The sequence below is a fragment of the Dermacentor silvarum genome, chromosome 1 (assembly GCF_013339745.2).
Source record: "Dermacentor silvarum isolate Dsil-2018 chromosome 1, BIME_Dsil_1.4, whole genome shotgun sequence".
NCBI classification, from domain to species: domain Eukaryota; kingdom Metazoa; phylum Arthropoda; class Arachnida; order Ixodida; family Ixodidae; genus Dermacentor; species Dermacentor silvarum.
In genome coordinates, this window is record NC_051154.1 from 283,341,995 (window position 1) to 283,361,168 (window position 19,174).

At 44.0% G+C, this 19,174-nt stretch overlaps 2 protein-coding genes across 4 annotated transcripts in view; one reads left to right on the forward strand and one right to left on the reverse strand.

The window, feature by feature from the left end:
• LOC119437182 (ras-related protein Rab-14) overlaps positions 1–3,481 on the reverse strand; it is a 44,380-nt gene extending 40,899 nt beyond the window's left edge. The window contains exon 1 of one of the 2 annotated variants that reach the window (XM_037704243.2): positions 2,803–3,237. The gene's annotated coding sequence lies outside the window, so the exon portion shown is untranslated. Of the gene's footprint in view, positions 1–2,802; positions 3,238–3,313 lie in introns of those variants that run through there. The other variant, XM_037704242.2, reaches the window with a different exon arrangement.
• Positions 3,482–3,880: 399 nt separating this feature from the next.
• LOC119437186 (glutamate--cysteine ligase regulatory subunit) overlaps positions 3,881–19,174 on the forward strand; it is a 73,684-nt gene continuing 58,390 nt past the window's right edge. The window contains exons 1-3 of one of the 2 annotated variants that reach the window (XM_037704244.2): positions 3,881–4,412; positions 8,571–8,636; positions 16,234–16,315. In XM_037704244.2, coding sequence (XP_037560172.1) covers positions 4,293–4,412; positions 8,571–8,636; positions 16,234–16,315 — 268 coding nt within the window. In that variant the 5' untranslated portion in view covers positions 3,881–4,292. Of the gene's footprint in view, positions 4,413–5,938; positions 6,181–8,570; positions 8,637–16,233; positions 16,316–19,174 lie in introns of those variants that run through there. The other variant, XM_049660348.1, reaches the window with a different exon arrangement.

Genomic DNA, 19,174 nt, shown 5'->3' on the forward strand with positions numbered 1-19,174 from the left:
GAAGCCCACAGCACAGCTGTCACAAAAGAAAGGCAACATACAGATAACAGATGTGTGCAGGAAAGAAATGCAGGAAGGGGGCACAGTAACAGATACATTCATTTCCATGAGAAGTATCACACTAGTGTATCGAAAGGAAAGGACGTCTATTTTTCCTCCAGTGCTCATAATGTTTGGCCACTAATAGGCCATATAGCATGCCTGCTTGATCAGACTGCTTATCAAGGAAATAAACAACAAAATTATTATGGTGAGGGAGGGGGGGAGGAGCCTGTTCCATCAAGGAACACTGCTTTTCACATTCCGAATTCTGTCACAAAAACAGAAATTTTCAGACACCGTAAACACTATAAAGCACATACAAGGACAACATGATGGCATTTTTAACGCGATAGCGTTTAGGGCCCCGTGTCGCAGAAAATCCGGCGTCGGCAACCGGCGTGTGATCGCGAGTGGCGGAGAAAATCATCCAACCACATTGACCGCGCAGGCCCTCCACATGGTGCAAGGTTTTGGTGAACTAAAATTGAATTTCTCACAGTGAAATCCGTCAGAAAAATGGTAAAGTACGACTTTACCATTCGGCATTGGATTCACCATCGGATTTTTTACCAATCGGCGTCGGATTGTAATTTGAATGTACAAGAAAACCCCCAATTCTGCTACGCGGAAACTCAAGCATTTCTACCAGACCTGTACGCGTCGGGGCAATAGCAAACAATTAATAAAATAATAAAAAAAGGGTGCTAGGGCCTTCACATTTTAATATAAGACCACTTATATTGCCCCTGGAAAAACATCTTCCCAGCAATGCATTTCTGTTTAAAAGTGAAGCCGACTCACAAAGGGGAGATCGGTGTAAGCTTGGTCTTTGTAAGCTGGCTTTCCCACGTTCTGTGTAGCAGTGAAGCCTACTGAAAGAAAAATGAGATGAGAACGGGTCCCGATAACGCTACCGTGTTCCACTTTTAAAGGTGAAGCTTAAGCATCCTCCACTTTTTGTTTTTTAGTGTGGCCGCCAACCCCCCCCCCCCCCCCCCCCCCCACCTTGACAATATTCCCAGGGCATGACCAAACACACCCTACCAGTGTGACAATTGACATTTTGGTGTTATTTCCCCCCTACATAACCGAGACGAGCAAATAGTGCAGGACACGTAGGTCTCGGAGGGGCGAATGCTATTGCTGTGACATGATTACTAGCGTGAACAAAGCTACCGGAAGAAAGGTGGGACAGGACAGAGCGCTTGCACCAACAGCAACAAATGGCACTTATTACTAGTAATCAACATTACTATTACTAGTAACAAATCAACAGCGCAAACCTCACAGGCCACCTAGTGAAAAAATTGGAAGACCTTGCACAAAACCCAAGAGCAATGTACAAGAATAAATGCTTGACAAGCACACGAATGGGCTTTAGGCAGAGGCTGAAAGGCTATGTTATAATCAGTAAGCCACAAGAAATTGAGCCTTTATTGCCACACTCCTGCTGCTCTTTTGTGTGCACAAGTGCACACATGTGTTTAAAAGGAAGAATATCGCCACAGGTGCTAAGGAATCTCAAGTGCTAAGGAAAGAAATTTCCATTTTTAAAGTGGATCAGATAGAATGTAAAGAAATTCAGATTGGACCAGCGCTGCAAAATTGGCGACTCTGAAAAGTGCATTAAATGCATGGAAACAAACATCTGACAGTAGCTGGTGGTGTTATAAGCAGCAGGTTCACTCCAATTCTTGCTAGTAATATGTCAGGGAGATATCCAAAATGCCAAGGTGTATTTCCAGATGCTGCACTTTGTACAAATTGTAGCTTTTAGTCCCGAAATGCTTTTGCGGTTCCAAGTGCACAATGCACATTTATAGAACTAATAAGGCGCTATTGAACTTTTCTACCACGTTTTGCTATGTTATTTGGCAGACAATAGTAAACGATGCTAGAAAAGTGCGAACATTTTCTGCTCCATCGACTGAATTACCAGGTGTCGACATGGAGTTACCATAAGCCTTCCCGATATGTACACAGAAGGAAATGTGCATTTAAAACAGCTACACCACCGTCAAAATCGTGCTGAAGTCACGATCGCTGATGCCATGCAATCGAAGTAAATAATCACTGCAGTTAACGAAATGTTAATGAATTCAGCGACATAAAGGGAAGAAGCATTTTTCAAAGCTATTGCGTAGACGAAAACAAATGGTCGAAGGACTTCTCAACGAAGGCAACAGCAGATGAGTTCGTAAAGATGATCAAAGCCGAGCCAATGCACGCGTGGTTTCGAATGCTCGGCACGGCCCGTTCCGAATGGAAGCGGTCCATCGGCGCTTCGTCAGCATAGAAAATTAATTGGCTAAACCATAACGCAACGCTTCCCATGACACCAGACTGCAGCCAAAACCTGAGGACAGTGCGGCACGTAATACGCCTGCAGGAACAGTTTACACGAACCGTGCATACCGCAGATCGGAAATGCGCAAACAAACATGTCCGGAGAAGCAAGGGTTGCTTTAGCGCGAGCGCCGTTACCGAACCGCTATAAGAACGGGCCACACCACATCTGCCTTTACACGAAGTCGATTCCTGTCTCCAAATGACAAGTCCGTCGGCGTCCGAAAGACGATGAGGCATCGAGACAATAACTAAAACTTCACACGCGAGGTTTATCGAGGGGCGGTGCGGGGCGTTCATCGCTCGAGAGATTGACGTGGCCGCCCAAATCGTGAGGGCGAGAACGCGAATTTAATGACAAAGCTATAAACAAACTAATAAATAAAAAAATAGCTCCGAAAGCTGGCAGCTCACCAGCTGGGAATGACGGAAACGGTCAAGGTCCGGGCGCGATGTCGTGTTCCGTTCGACACGCCTCGTCGGGGTCGCTCGCGGGCGATCGCGAGCTTGAGAACACGAGGTGGTTGCACAGCAGATACAGTGCGAAGCGAAACGTGTGCGTGTGAGCAGTGCCTGCCGCACAGGCGGTTTCGCGACGTCCCCTCCCACGGGACGAACAAAGAGGCCTCTGTGGGGCGAGCTAAGCGACGCGACGATCGCAATTTTTTTTCCCCCCCTCTAAGTTCTTTTTTTTTCCTCCGCGAAGTCAACGTCGACAGACGTTTGCGCCAAGGAAAGGCACACGCTCCGAGATCGAGCAACTGGCGACCCAGTCGTTCGAAGCTCCACTATGTGGCCAGCCTGTCGCTCACATACACACAGGCGGATCAGCGGGGACGATGTGCGCAGCTCGGGGAATGAATCGGGAACGCTCGTCCCTTGCGGGCGCGACCCGAAGGCGGCGCGCACACGGGTAAGACCTCACCTGGCTGACTGTTTCCGGTCAACGCGGGCCCCGGGCGCGTAGCAGAGTCCCGAGGTGCAATCACGGCGATTTAATAATCTTCGAAACGGAGGTGGACACCTAATATGGCCGACAGATGACTGACCACGAAGGTGACGGCAGGCTGCTGGCTTGCGCTAACGAAGAAAAAAAAAAAAAAAAAAGGAAACGCATAAGTGATTCACAACACCCAGCTTATTTCTGTTTTACTATAAAACAGTATTTAGTAGAATAGGCATTGTTACAGTTACTTTCTACTCTAAGAAAACAAAAATAAGCAACCTTTTTTTTTTTTTTTTTATGAGCACAGTGCATGCACCCACTTGAACGATATGTACAGCAAGTACCCAATTTGTTTGTTATTGTTTTACACAGTAAATAACACAGGCAGGTATTAACTAATAGGAAAAGGCTGCCTAATCGATTCTTGAAAGTTAGTACGATGAAATACAGGTTTGTGTTTCTGGTGTACGCGACGGCGTAATCCAAAGCGCGCGAAGTCCAGTCAATCCAATCCACATTTGATCACATGTTTAAGAGCGCATGCGCATGGCACAATGATCGTGGGTGGCAACGAGCAGCGCATGTGACGCGAGAAGCACGAGAATGAAACTTAAATTTTGTATTCCGCGTTTGCCGTGTTGGATATTTCGTGTTAGGAACATGGTCGTTTAATGTGTGGAAAATATGAATTACGGAGTGCACTCACTGACACGTCGACAGAAAGCAAACACGAGCACAGGAAATGTATCAGCAGCCAAAGAGGCCAAAGTGCGATCCACGTGATAGTGAGGCAACACCAAGGCAACATCGCCAGACGCTACAACTGCTCTGTCGTAGGGCGTGACGTAGCCGGCGAGATCAAGGAGCGCGATTGATTCTCAGCTGGTTGGCTCACTGGCCAACATATCAGTGGTTCGCCACGCGACCAGCCGCATATACGAACCCCGCTGCAGCGACCATGAGCAACGACCGCTCAGCTGTTCTGCCTGCCTCTATGCAGCAGGTTATCCTGAACACGGGCAACATCCTGGGCTGCAAGGACCTCACAAAAAAAGTGTTTCAGTCACTCGGAGAGGAGGCGAGTTGCCAGAATTTTTGCATTTATACCTTGGGACGCGGTCTCGTCTTTCATAGTTACTTTCGGAGTACACTGTCCTAAAATGTTTTAATCGCGTTGATATTGTGCTGTGCAAACATTTCTAGTCAGCTCATGCAATTTCTAGCGGGCTGGCAATGTGTGATTGCCTTGCGCACTTTTGGGTTGCAACGGGTGGCTGCCGCGTTATAATTACTCTCTAGTTACGCAAGAATTAACGATCGGCAAGCGTACCTAGAAGGGCTCGTCAATGCTGCGGCCGGCTGTCGCTTAGCACGTCCGTAATGTGTTCCGAGGCGTTATTACCTACAAACTTGCGTACAGTTCGGAGAGAGTGGAGGGCGCGTGAGCGGTTGTAAAACCGTGCAGCAATAATTGAAGAGAAATAGTCACGCTGTCTTTCATTGTGTCGTTCTATAACTGTTTATTAGTCAAATGTAATGAATTGCACACAGTTCGTGCCAAAAGTAATGAACAAGCCTTACGATATTCATTGCACGATTTCAGCTTAATATTGCTGACCTTTTCTTTTTGTGTGTGTGTATGTGTGGGTGAATGCCCTCACAGTTTTCCCTTGCTTTGCACACACACATTCCCCACGATTACAGAATTAGGGGCTTCCCCATCTGCTAGAACTATAACTCGAGCCCTCCAAAAAGAGAGTGAGACAGTGCTGCCCAAATTGCAGGTAGCTCTGATGCTGGATATTGCAGAGGCATATTTACCACACTGACTTCAAATGACATCCTTCACAAATCGCGCAGATAACAGCTAAGAAACTGCAGATACAGGTGCAGGGTGTGGAAGAACCTCCAATCTCTGTTTTGTCAATTTTCTTCCATGCTTATGGTGGGCGGAGTGATAATTGACGCACATTGTCATACTGCAAGATGAGCGAGCATTCTTCAGTATGTTTGTCTGGAAATGTGTGACAGAGCTCGTGCTGTGCTCTACAAGCACAGCATAGACTTGTGGTTTGTCGTGAGTGTTCACACAAAATAAATTCCAGCATAACTCATCTCGTGATGAATGTCGATGTTAATGCAATTAGTATTGAAGTATTGCGGCGATGCACCATATTGCAGCAGTCAAAATGCGTCATGTAGGACGTGTGCATGCATCCGGGTTCCTTCTTCACTGGACTCACTGCACCATCTGGTAGTGCCACCGTAAAGTCCATGCGTGCCTGAATTCAGCCAACCTTGTCTGAATAAACATGACGCAGGTTTGATTCCTTCCAGCAGCAGAGATATATTAAAGCATTTTTTTTGTCATTAAAAGTGCCACATGCCCTGTGTCACATATTCAGCTACCCAAGTTGGTGCAACGGTTGGTTTCGATGATGGTTTCCTTAGAACAGGGGGGGGGGGGGGGGGGCAACCTGACGCTCCACCCATTATACCATGGACTACCTAGTGACCCAAGTTGCTGGGAAAACGGTTAGACATATAAAAACAGATACTAAGAAGGCTAACCGCATTAAAAAAAAAAAAAAAAATCTCCACCTTCCTGAAGGCTTGTGGTAACCTAACCCTGACAGCTGCTACAAGACTGATCTTGACCGTTTTTGTGACCGTGTTTAGAATACACTTATTTTGGACGAGGTTTTAATTTTCATTGAGACAAGAATTGGGTATACGACTCGGCTTGTTCGTGCCCAACAAAATTATTTCCAGGTGCAACCAGCAATTCCAAGAGAGACACTGTCACATGCCACAGAACGCCCACCCTTGTGTGGTTTTCGCACGTGGTGTGTAAAAATTGTTGCTCATCGATATTGCTATGACCCTTTTTTTTACTACTGTTGCTGCTAATGTAATGACGACACTCAAACTGCACTTTGTACTCTTACTATACAAACCAGTGCAGGCTGAAAAATTTTGGAAAGTGTTAGGTGTAAGCATTACATCACTCTCAAAGCAGTATCAGCACAAAAGTTGTTCTTTTCTGCCGCATTAATTTGTCATTTTACCCAGTAATGATAGTATGGAACCTAATTTTTCTCCTGTGCCTGACAATAGTCTCTTGCAGAAGTGTGCATACATTGACAGTGCACAGTAATATTGGTACACAGAAAGTTGAGCATTTTGTTGTTGGTTTGGTTTTTCTTTTGGTAAATATTTTGCTGCTTAGTTTTATTTTGCAACATGTGCTCATAACGTCATGTGTTTGATTGTTATTGCTATTTATTTGTACTCATTGCAAGAAACCCTTCAGTGGTTTCAGGTGTGTGCTCCTTCCTTTGTTCATTTTCGTTTCCAGTAATGAAAGTAAGTAGAGCTTGAAAAGGGGGGGGGGCTAGTTGATGTAGCTTCATCATTCTCTTGCGCTGCGGCAGGCACGGTGACACACAAAGTTCATGGGAAAACAAGGAACTTCCAGAGCATTTTTATCAATAAAGTCATGATTATGTCTCTTACTTATTGCTCCCGTTCTCAGTTTCGGTTTGGAAACTGCAAAACGTAGATGCAGAAGGTTTATGCTCGCAGTACTAATCTACACACTGTGCCATAGAAGGCCCGGTACATATGAGCCCCAGAATAAGCTTAAGGCAGAAGTGTGGCGAGCCATTACCTGTGCAGCTAAACCAGTTCTAACCTTCTGCATCACTCCGTGTTCCTTTCATCCCACAAGTGAATCATCACTGTGTAGGGTGGAAAGATTAGGGGGGGGGGGGGAAGGAGAGGGGGGACAGTGGGAGCAAGCGCCCCAGCAGGTTCCATAATTTTTTATATACTGACTTTGATACCCTAAAATGCTGATAATGTGCAGGAAACTTGACACACCCCGACGGTCATTGCGTGTCAAATTATTGTAATTTATTGTGGCCAGTTCTTGTTTTGGTTCCTAATACTTGGAATTGGCCATGGCATTGGGGGGGGGGGGGGGGGGCTCCATGCAAGTACCAGCTGGTCACATATTACATAGGCCTCCAGGGCTCTAAGAACACAGCATTTGCAGTTGTTGTCTTCAAGCCACATACTAATGCACATGCTGTTGTGGTGGTATTGCGATTCGTGCCTACTGAGAGTAACGTATTAGCAATATTTACATTTTCTTTTTTTCGTGAGCGGGGCATTGTATTTTTTATTTGGTGTCAATGTCTGGAGGTAATGCGCTCTCCAAGTAAAGTCGAGCATCCCCTGCTGTCCTTAAAATTACATGAAATGCACTGTAAGCTATCTTTGTCATTGACACCTAATGCAATATATTCATGCATGCACAGAAATAAGACAGCGTGGTTATGTACCAGAGGCATGTAGTCGCTAGCGATAATTAGTGTGTGCTTTGTGAGAGTCAATTTCCACATCACGAGGCAGTGTAGGGAGTGTGGAGAACACTGTGGAGTCTATTTTGATTTAGTTCATCTGCCATGAAGCAATGCCCTCGAATAAATGTTCTCATCAAAAAAAAAAAAAAAAAGAGGGATGCTACTACACTGGCCTCATGTCGTGGGGCAGGCAGAGTCATGCGAGGTATTGTTCTGGGTACGCTTTGGCCTGCAGATAATACACCAGCACACATCAGTATTGAAGCGTGAATTCGAAACTGCAGCTGATGTGTCCCACCTTGTCCATTTTCCTTGTGTGCTGGCTTTTCAGCTTGCCAGTGGTGAAGGCCAGGCTGAAAGCTGTAATAACACATTTCATCAAACTGCATCGGAAAAAGCACCTTCAGAGAGGATTGAAATGGGGAAAGTGCTGGATGTAGAAATAATACTGTAAGGATGATGGTGATCAGTAACACACCCGCATTCATGATTCTAGAAATCGTCTTTCATTTGCCTGATCGGTTTTTAAGTGGTCCATTTATCAGCAGTATTGGGAGAATAGCTGGTTACCTGGCTTCAAGATACTGAGTGTTGTGCTGCTGCTTGTTTTCTCGATGTGATGTTTTAGTTGTATTATGGGAGCCACATGGCAATGTTGTCAGCTTAGCTTCTGCTTGCGTGTATGTTGCATTGGTGTGCCTGCAGGAATATTTGTAATCTTTGCGAAACCAGCGTGAATAATTGGGAATTCTTTGTAGTTTAGGATTAGTGCGGTCCTTCTCAGTGCAAATCTGCTGCATTGAGAAGTCCTGCTGAATGCAGTTTTCTTTTCTCACTCATTTTTTTTGTTTGTTTGTTTGATTTTGCAGCTGATGCAAAGCCTGGCACTGGCGCTTGTCAAGTGGAAATCATCGGTCAACGATATGAATTGTTCTGTAAGTGTGACTGAGATTAAAACATACGATGACGAGTCATCTAGCTTTTTCAAAAAAGTTGCAGTTCTACAGTTTCATGAGCATGTGTCACTGTTGTCAGTATCAAAATTATTTTGCACTTCTGAAGATGGCTCATTGTTAAATTTTATTTTATAAATGGTAAATAATTTACACTGTAAGTGATGAATTTATTTTGGTGCACTTTATTCCACTCTCTTTAGAGTACACTGGCAACATTTAACTTCAGAGCAGCAGAGTGAAAAATGCCACAAGCAGAATCATAAATGGGGTGTCTTTGAGTGTGGCAGCAAGTGGTACAAAATGGATAGACCTTTGTTTAGGAAGATTATATGCCCATTTGATGGCTACTCTATACCTGTAAATACAGTTTTTGAATAACCTGGGTATGGTTTATTTAAGTTTGGGGGTCACATAAATTTTTCAAAGGCCAAGCTTGGCGCAATACTTTTGTCTCTTTTTCTTGCTTTTTTATATTAATTTTAAGTGTTTCATTCCTTTTGCTCTAAGAGATGTTTGATTAAGTATCTGTACTGTACGTTATGTTTGTAAGGATGGGCAACTAGCACTGTATGCATGACTTGATCGGTAAAATTATTGCTCTGTCTTCTCATTAAGTTGTTCTCACTTAAATCATTTCATCTTTCTTGCACAGAGTCTTTCACTGGGAAAGCATTGAAGGAGGAGTAAATGGGCTCAAATGTTACTAATTTACAGGTGTCTGTTCTCAAAGTACATGTGTAGTACCAAAGAATCTGTAACCGAGGGTCTCGATTAGTAACAACCATATGATGAAGGTAGACTTTGAAACCAAGGAAAGCAACAGGGTAATCAACTGTATTTTCTTCTGAAAATATAGAATAAATTTTTAATGGAGTTGAATATCCGGTAGGGTTCGCATATTTAATAAAGAAAAAAAAAGGAAGTAATAGGGGAGGGGAAGACAGCTTGCCACCAGTGGGAACCAAATGGACAGCCTTTGCATAACACTTGCAGTGCTCTACCAATTGAAGTGTGGTGGTGGCTTGCCCTCCATTCCCTTTCTTGGGTATTTGTGCACACGTATTACGCTTAGCCATGGGAGTGTTAACCAACATCACTCACAATTGAGGTGGTGTATATGGAGCATCCTTCAAATCACAGCCATCATGTACATGATCTATGGGGCAGGCAACTGGCCAGTAGACCCTTGTATGCTGTCTCAAGGCATCAAGACTGCCAGGTTTTAAACCTTCGCTATGCAATGAGCGAAAGTAATCACAGGAGCGTAGGGGCTCGATACAGCAGGGACCACGCAACAAAAACGTAACAATGATGAAGGCTCTGAATGACCCCAGCAATGTCAGAAATAGCTCTCAATGGCTGCTAGGAGACGTCTCGCAGTGTGACTGGAGACGGCATGTGTATAAGTAAATAATGGACACAATACTATGATCCGTGACAGTGGCCCCTTTCCACTATTTATATGCTTCGCCGTATAACAGGGCTGTACTGCGGTGGAGAGGACTTTAGGGAAGCAACAAAAACCACAACTGCACTGAGAAGTGCTTATCAGGACTGGCAGTCGCAAACTTTCAGGATTGTGGGAGGGGGCAACGGGTCGGTCTTGACAGGCTTAATCACGAGTGTGCATTTGTCGTCTTCGTAGAAATCTTCGTGAGAGCGAATTTGCTTCTGTGCTGCTAAATTTACGTGGCCACCACATTTAAACGCAATGCAAGATGTGGGACCATTACAGAATGGCGACTGCGAAAACACAATGGAAAATACAACAGTGAGGAATGTATCACCAGTGTTTCCCTGTATGGAGTGCATGTTGTTGAAGAGCGATGCGTAAATGTTACAGGGGATGTCAAATGAAAGATTTTGATCATTTAAACAGGCCATTTCTACACAATTCTCACAATTCAGTGGCGATGCGATCTTCTGGGGTAAGCCAGTCAAAGGGAAGTATTACTGAGCAGGATATATCAAGAAAACGTTTAAATCCTCAGATCTATCCCAAATGCTGTAGTAAAAAGTGACTGACATGACCAGCCATACTTCGTCAGCGCATAGCAACAAATGACTGTGCTGCTATAATACTAAGTAGGCTAAATTAAGCGGAGATCGCATGAAATCTACTCAGCTGTGACATTTCTTTGCCAAGTACCTTTTTTTTTTTATAAACATTTGAAGGAGGTACACCCGAGTGTATTGCAATGCGTGGGTTGCCAAAAAAAAAAATGGTGTCTGCTCTTAACGCAGCTGTGTAGCCAGGAATCAACAGCTGTGGCATTGTGGTTGTGTGCACTGCACAAGTTCAGAGCACACATTTCACTTCCATGATCCATGTGTTTGCTGCGAGAATATTTTGTTTTTCTTTTCACTTCCCTCATGTTCCTTCACTAGTGTGGTCAGTAGTAAGGCTGTACAGTGCTGGGCCAGCTCTTCGCCCAGTTTTTGAAGTGATGAAACTTGAGCACCTATTTGCCCAGTGGCAGGGAATGATTTGTGTTGTCCATTTTGTCAAGCACAGTTATGTACCATAACTGTTGCAAAAGGAAACTCGTCTTATTATCTTCCCACATGAGGCATGGCATCTTGTGCCTTTATTGAAAAAAATTGCTTGGAAAATTGTAAAGCCATCAGTGCATGGGTGAGAAATGTGTTTAGTTAGGGTGCATGCCACTCATTGTGCGAGATAGCACCCACTGTCAGCGTTCATAGGATAGGTGGGCAATGATTATGATGTGGGGCATCACTTAGGGTGCCCCCGCATTTGTCTTAAACCAACAAGCACCTAAAGTCATGGTGCCCTTTCTTGTTTTTGTTTGTTGCCTGTACGACTGAATCATGTGAAAACTTTTCAATTGACAAAGCTGTCAAAATGCATTGATGTCATTTGGGACCTGTTTGCGTGGCTGCATGAGGGGAAAAATTTAATTTTAAGTGTGAAGTTGACATGCTCCTCTACCCACCATGGTGGCTGAGTGACTATGGCTTTCTGCAGCTGAGCGCATCGTAGGTTCGACCTCTTGTCATGGTGGCTGCATTCCAGTGGGCGTAGAATACAAGAACGCTCATTCACCTTGCATTGGGCACAGGTTTAAAGAATACCAGGTGGTTGAAATTCAGACCCTTTCTCATTATAGTGCCCCTCATAGCCAGTGCGTGCTCTTGAGGTGTTGAACCCTGAAATCTTATTTTATTTGACATGCTATTCCAGTATTCTGACATTGTGGGAGTCTTTTTCTTATTGTCCCATGTCTAATAGAGGAACACGAGTGTTATGCATGCACTACATACTCTTTGGTTGCTTAAATTTGTGACAGGAAAAGTTTGTGTAGGGCACTTCAGTGAATACTGCTGCATGGCTAAGTTTGTTTGGCTTATAATCAAGAAGAGGGCTGGAACATGGGAATGTGTGTAAACAATAGTGAAGGAGCATGGGTGAACAGCTGAAGTGTGTCAGACACCTTTATTAGGTCACAGTCGTATTTCTAGAAGTGCCTGTCTAGGCTGAGACGTGTGCTCTACAGTCGAACCTCGATGCAACAAACACTGATATAACCAATTATTGGATATAGCTAAGTAAATATTAAATTTGGTTGGTCATGCTTTATTTCAGTGGAGTATTATACTGCTATGACACAATCGAAAATGTGGGGTCTGACACGGTATCGGTTATATCGAAGCAAGTTTTTGGTTGTAGGTGCCTCAAAATATATATTCTGTTAACGAAAATGTCACATACAGCCGCCAATCAATTCAGACACCCGATTTTTTGTACCTGCGCAATTATTTTAACTTCCCTGCATCATAAACTGCTTGTGCAATGCCTCAGACATGGCATTCATTAACAAACTTGCCACCATGCCGACTGGCATGAAATTGCAACTTTGCTTGCTGACTGCCGACGAAGTGGTGCTGGTTAGGCTAAGCATTGCAGCCTGTGGAGTGGCCGGTAACAAGCCATTGCAGGAAGCATAGGTGCCGACTACGGGGGGGCTCCGGGGCCGAAGCCCCCTCTAAAGTTTTCGGGTGGGGGGGGCAATGCCTTCCCCCCCACCCCATCCCGTAAAAGTCTCATTACTAGAGTTCTGTTACCCACATCATCTGAGGTTTCTTTTGAGTTGCCTCTACCTTTTCAGTAAAAATATTATTATGCCTAAAAGGTTACTGCATCATTGTTGGCACGGACATGCATGGCTTTTAATTCATACTTTCTCTTAATTTCTTCAAGTCCTGACAATAGGAGGACAAGCGTATTAGAAACACCAGTGGTGGCTGCCTTATCCCTATTTTTTCACTTCAACATTAAAAAGAAATTTCCACTGTGCACACCATGCACACACACAATATATTTAAATACAGTATATGCACAGGCCAACTTTATGTTTTTTTTCAAGAGAAGGAGGTAGTCACCTAACAATTATTTCTAATGGTATGGATAGCCTATGCCTAGAGAATGAATATTTTGGTATATGTTCCCCTCGTTTCAAATTGCATTTCGTGCTTTTTTGATCCTGAAAAGAACCTGCAGACTTCAGTGACCCCTTTGGCAGTCTTTTATCAACGGTGTGTGAAATGCACATGAATGATATGTGTCTGAGTATTGCTTCTCTTTCCATTAGGCAATGCTAATGACTCATGGGGGGGAATACCCTAATAATTTACAACATTTATTCGAGATGGAGACATCACCACTTGTATGCAGAGGTCCTAAATATATATAATTCACTCGGTAACCGAAATGAGACCCAGCCAGATTTACTCGAAATCAGAATAAGTAGCAGTCATGCGCAGCAGTGCTTATACTCGGACTTACAGTAAAAGGAGGGGGGTGGGGGGGGCTGCAGTTTTGCCGGAAAGGTGAAGCAGTGTTAGGGCTAGCGAAGTATAAGACAATCCTTCCAAGTGAACAGTTCTTTGTTATTAACTCTTTCCCTGCCATGGGAAATATAGGTGCTTTTGTAGGTTATGGCAGAATTTTTTTTTTCTGAAGGAAATACTGCACTCAATATTTTATGTAATACATAAACAAAAAGCAGAATGAATGCTTTTTTCACGCATAAATGTTTTATTAACGAGATATATGTCATAAAAAATATAGAAATTGCCATAATCAAGATTGTGGGATAAAATGAAACAAAGTTTGTAAAGACATGCTTGTATCTGCTAAGAAAAAAAATGTTATGAAAATTATAACATATGCAAAATGTATTGCCATCTAATAGGCGCTATCTCAGAAAAAATCTAAATTTTTCATTGAACAGGTATTCCGCTGCAAACCTTTTAACTGCAAGCACTACAGCTGGGCATGCCGGGCTGCAGCCGTCGATGTTCTGGGCTAGTTTGTGTTGTCGCTTTCAGACTCAAAGTCCGTCGAAGAGTTAGCGTCCTCTGACTCGCCGCTATTCGATGCATCGATAAGATCTGGTGCACAGGCAGCAGAATCGTGATATCTGCTATCTCCCGTGATATCTGCTATCTCCCGAAGTGTGCACGGTGTTTCCGGAGCTGGACATTTTTGCGTTCTGCTTTGATGATCACGAAACTTCGGAACTGCTTAAAAAAAAATAGTTTCTCCTCCTTCACGTCTGATGACACAGTGTGTTTGAATTCAACCATCGATTGCTAGGTAACGATGCCCAGTGGGCGCAGTACAGAAAGAGTTATGCGGGTGGGGTTCGGAAAGCTGGTCGGGTCCCAGCCCCCCCCCGCCGTGGAAAAATGAAAATTTTCCACCTATGGTAGGAAGCATGGCACCATTATGTTCACACTCTTAGACCTTTTCGGCAATCAAGCATAAGGTCAGACACATGGCTAGACGATGGGCGTTGTAGGAAAGCATGGATCCACATGCGGTCCCGAGCGTTTCCAAAAAGACTGTCGGTAGTGTGCGTGTTTTTATGTTCGCACTCGTAGACAGATATACTGGAGCAGTTTTGGTGTCCTATTTCACTTCGTTACACTAACAAGGTTTGATTGCAACAATGACAGCAGCAGCAGCCCTCTTCTGATTTTAGGGCATTAACATTGCAGTACTGGGAGTGAAAAACTCGAATAGGGGCTTTAGGGGCCATCCACTGGTGTGTGAACAAGTGGACATCTTTTTGTTGCGCAACACTGGTCACATTTGGCTGGGATTTTGTGAGGACTCTGCCCCCAGAAAAGGAAGGAGCTTTGTGACCTAGGCACTTTGTGGTCAACAATGGTCGAGTAGATTTCTCTGGAGCCATTGTTTCAACAAGGGAACTTGTCTTCATCAGGGCCGTGACGTAAGCACTTGACGGAATCAAGTCCCCTTGTTGAAATGTTGGCTCCGGGAGACATCTCTTGCCTGACCATTGTTGATCACTTCATGTCTCCATGTTCTTCTGAACCTCTGTCATGCTTAAATTTCGAGGCACTCCATGAAGTATGAGAGAGAGGAAAGTAATGGATTTGATAGAGGTCTTCCTGCATAGTGCGTGTGGTTACAATTGGCATGAGTCACCTTGGCTATGGTGCTGGGCTGCTGAGCACGAGGTCGCGAGATCGAATCCCGGCCACGGCGGCTGCATTTCGATGGGGGCGAACTGCGAAAACACCTGTGTACTTAGATTTAGGTGCACGTTAAAAAACCCCAGGCGGTCCGAATTTCTGGAGTCCCCCACTACGGCGTGCCTCATAGTCAGATTGTGGTTTTGGCACGTAAAACCCCATAATTTTTTTTCAAGCAGGCACCTAGTGTTTGTTTCGTTAAGGACTAGTGTTAGTGAAGCAGGGGTGGGCCTGGAACTGATAATTCTTTTCATTAGACACTCATCGAACTTACCTGAAAAGGCAAGCATGGAGACTTTGCCCCGACAAACAAGAGACCACTTGTTGAAATGTTGCACTGGGCTGCAAGTGTACTGTCATTTATTTCTAAATTCTTGTGCGCCACTTGGGAAGGTTTAATGGAGTCTTTGCTTATGGTGGTAAAAAATTGTGAGGTTGGTGGCTGTGATTCTGAGCATAAAGGTACATGCGGCAAAAAAGGAAGAAAAAAATGCAATGACCGTAGCGTTAGCATGATGGACACAAGAAAGCCCACGAACATGCTGCTCAGCCATCTTTTTTTTACACGGGCCCTCTTCTGTATTATTCTCGTATCAACGGTTTTGTGTGTAGCATTTGTCCCGTTGGCCTTTCTTGTGCCAGTTGTGCTAACGCTACAGTTATTGCTTTAAATCTGACATGTACAGCATGGTCCACTGTTGCCTTAAGGGAACGCCTAGTAATAAAGCCAATGTGTTTGAAGCACTTAAGCTTCATGAGGAGAGAAAAAGAAGAAAAAAAGACTGATAGAGCACATTAGACTGACAGCTATGCACTAAAATATTCTCTGCATGTTTTCATGTCGTAATTATGCTGTAATTTGATGCCAAATATAAGTGGGTGTTTCTTCTGACAGCGGATTTTGCTGTACATTTGCTTTTTGTCCCACATTGCATGTCTACTTTACCTTTATCCTGTCCATGACATTTTTTTGAAGTTACCCTATAAAACTATTACCCAGAATTATTCGTACCCCGAGGTTGCTTTGCATATACCTTGTCCACATTTTCAGGATGGGAAGGTGCTGAGGTATGCCAACAAGGACCTGCCATGTCGAGTAGCCATCAAAGAAAGGTCAACCTTCAAAATCACAGGTGCGCTCGTCCTCTCTTATGCAACTGTTTAAACAGCTTTAAGGCATATCTTTTTCTTCTAAATTTGTGCAAATTCTTCAGATAGGTTTAGGAAGCAAAGCTACATGAAAAAAAAAATGTGTGAGAAAAATGTGTGGTTTAATAATGACTACTCATAATACAAAGTAACAAAAGATGGGCTTCACTGCACTCGTGTACATACTGCACACACCTTTCCAATGAGGAGTGGTCAGTCTGCTGCCACTCCCAATGCCACAACACTGCAGTCGCCCTTTGCATGAAGAGCCTGACCATCGTAGTATTGCATTAGCTGGCCGTGATGTTATGTTTTTAAACATGGTGCTTGCCGTTCAGGTCTGTAACACTTACTTTGTTGTGATCATCATCACCGGCCTATTTTTTTTATGTCCACTGCAAGACGAAGGCCTCTCCCAGCGATCTCCAATTACCTCTGTCTTGCACTAGCCGATACCAACTTCTGCCTGCAAGCTTCTTAATTTCATCACCCCACCTAACTTTAAGGTTAGAAAATTGTGTTGCGATACAATGGCTATAACTTCAAGAATAGCACAGGCCATGTGTCGTTCAATTGTTCTCCATGGGGCTAGGCTAGAAGCAACACCAGCATTTGCCAGTTGTTTTAATGTGTTATTATTGTTAGGGTACTTCACACACTTTCCGGAGGCTATCTATGTATGTATGTTTGTATCTGTGTATTGATGTATGTTTGTATCTAACCATTTTCGCGCTGCCTGGGTCACTGGGTAGTCGGTGGCTGATTGGTTAATTCATCGGGCTGCTGTGCTGAGCTAAGAGGGTTCGAAACCAACTATCGGATCAACTTGGATCACTGAGCATGTGCCAGTGTGTACATACATGCCTCTCTTGAACACTTTCACGCCCACATGGGTCACTGTAGATGCAAAGTGGGTAGGAACTGCTGTTCGAAGAAAATCTTTGACGCCGACTTGAAGCACTGGTACAGACCCCGTCAAGCCTTTTTTAGCTTTTAGTCTGTGCCCCCAGCATTTAGTACATCCTATAATGTACCATAATGCCGAAATAAAATGAATGAATGTGTCTCTCGGTCTGCGCTGGTCTTCAGTGAACCTCTTTGATGCCAACTTGGATCACTGGGTATGTGGCCTTTCATGCTAGTGCTTCAACGAGCTGCGCCATGAACGCAGTGCGGGTATGTACTGCTGTTTGGACACGCCACTAGATGGTGCGGCGTGTCCAGAAAGATGCTCGAGAGAGCAGCATATACCCAATGCGTTCGTGGTGAAGCTTGCGAAAGTGTTGGCATGAAAGGCATTAATTGAAAAGCAGCACATACCCAGTGCATTTGTCGTGCAGCCTGCTAATGCGTTGGGTTGCTGTCGTTGAGGAATACTTGTGACGTGGGTTCGATTCTGTTCAGCAGCGAAGAAATCTAAGGGATATTTTTAGACAACCAGGAGTCATCAAAAAAAAAGAGAAAAACAGAGACAGTAAATAGGATGCAAAGGATGGAAACAAAAAAAGACCATGTAAATTTCCAAGTATGGCAAGAAAAAGATCGGGAGAGAAAATCAGCGATAGTACAAAGGGCAGGGCCTTGCTATTGGAGGCCCGAACTGGCTGCCGGGGGACAAAAACATGCCGAAGCAAGTATTCGCCACGCGATGAGGCATGTGTCCGCTGCAGCAAAAGTCCGGAAACGACTCGGCTCTGCGTAAGAGACTGCCGAGATATTTACATAGCGAGACTGGTAGGAAACATCCACTTTCCAGAAGCGCTGCGATTTAAAGCGGATGGAAGCATTAACTGGTCTTCAGTCGAGATAAGCAAGGGATGTTTGGAGTATTGGCGGAAAGTAAGTCGGAAAGAGATTAATAGGACTGGGCCATGATGTTGTAGTGATGACTTTTCCGGATGATAATGTCCTCCAGGGCTTTTGTGTGTGCGGGTGGTCAAAGTGAAGCTCTGCACCGAAAGGCATTAGCATCCGGAAAAGGCATTGCTACAACATCGCGGCCCTGGCGTCAGTACAAGCATAGGGATCATTCTATGCCAACTGTCCCAGACATGTGCGCGACCGTCACATATTTTATTTGTAAGAAATACGAGATAGTTAGTACGCCTAGAAAAAAACCTTTACCCAAAATATTTTAGGTGAGAAAAAATGTTTTGTACTTTTGAGGGTCATTTGAATTTTCTCAAACTGCGCCATACCAGGTGGGAGAAAAAAAAATTGCCACAGATCAAGTATTTCTCTCTTTGTCACAAAAGTTACGTTATTATAGTTGATAAGCAGTTTTTTTATTAGCAAATAGTTAATAAAAATTTTACTATTACCCTAGTGATTCAATGCATCGACAGAATTTGCCACTCACAAAGAAATCATTTCATCCCAACCAAGAAGTTTTTGCATGCAACTTCAGAATGGGACTAGGTTAATATCTGGATGTTATTGTAAGAGTGATTAGACCCCATTCTTGGTTCATCCAAAGAACACATAGAGAGATAGGATGTCACACGAATCACCTCAGGCGAAACATGCGCAACCATTGTCGCCCCCCAGCACCCTTCATGATAGATCCGCAAATGCTCACGGAGCAGGCAGCGACTTGGGACTCACACAAGCCAGAACACCTGTAACTGCCAAGCAGTATGCATCAAAACCTAAATAAATTGTTCTAAAAGTCATAACAGAAGATGCCAAGTACATGCCACATAGCTGGCTCTGCTTAAATAAAAGCTCACCATTTGCTAATCTAAGGTGAAATTTGAGGAATTCTTTAGGAAAACTGAAGTACTTGTCTAGAATGAAAAAACTGTTATAATCCTCTGGTTTTATAACTTTCATCTTGAAAGGTG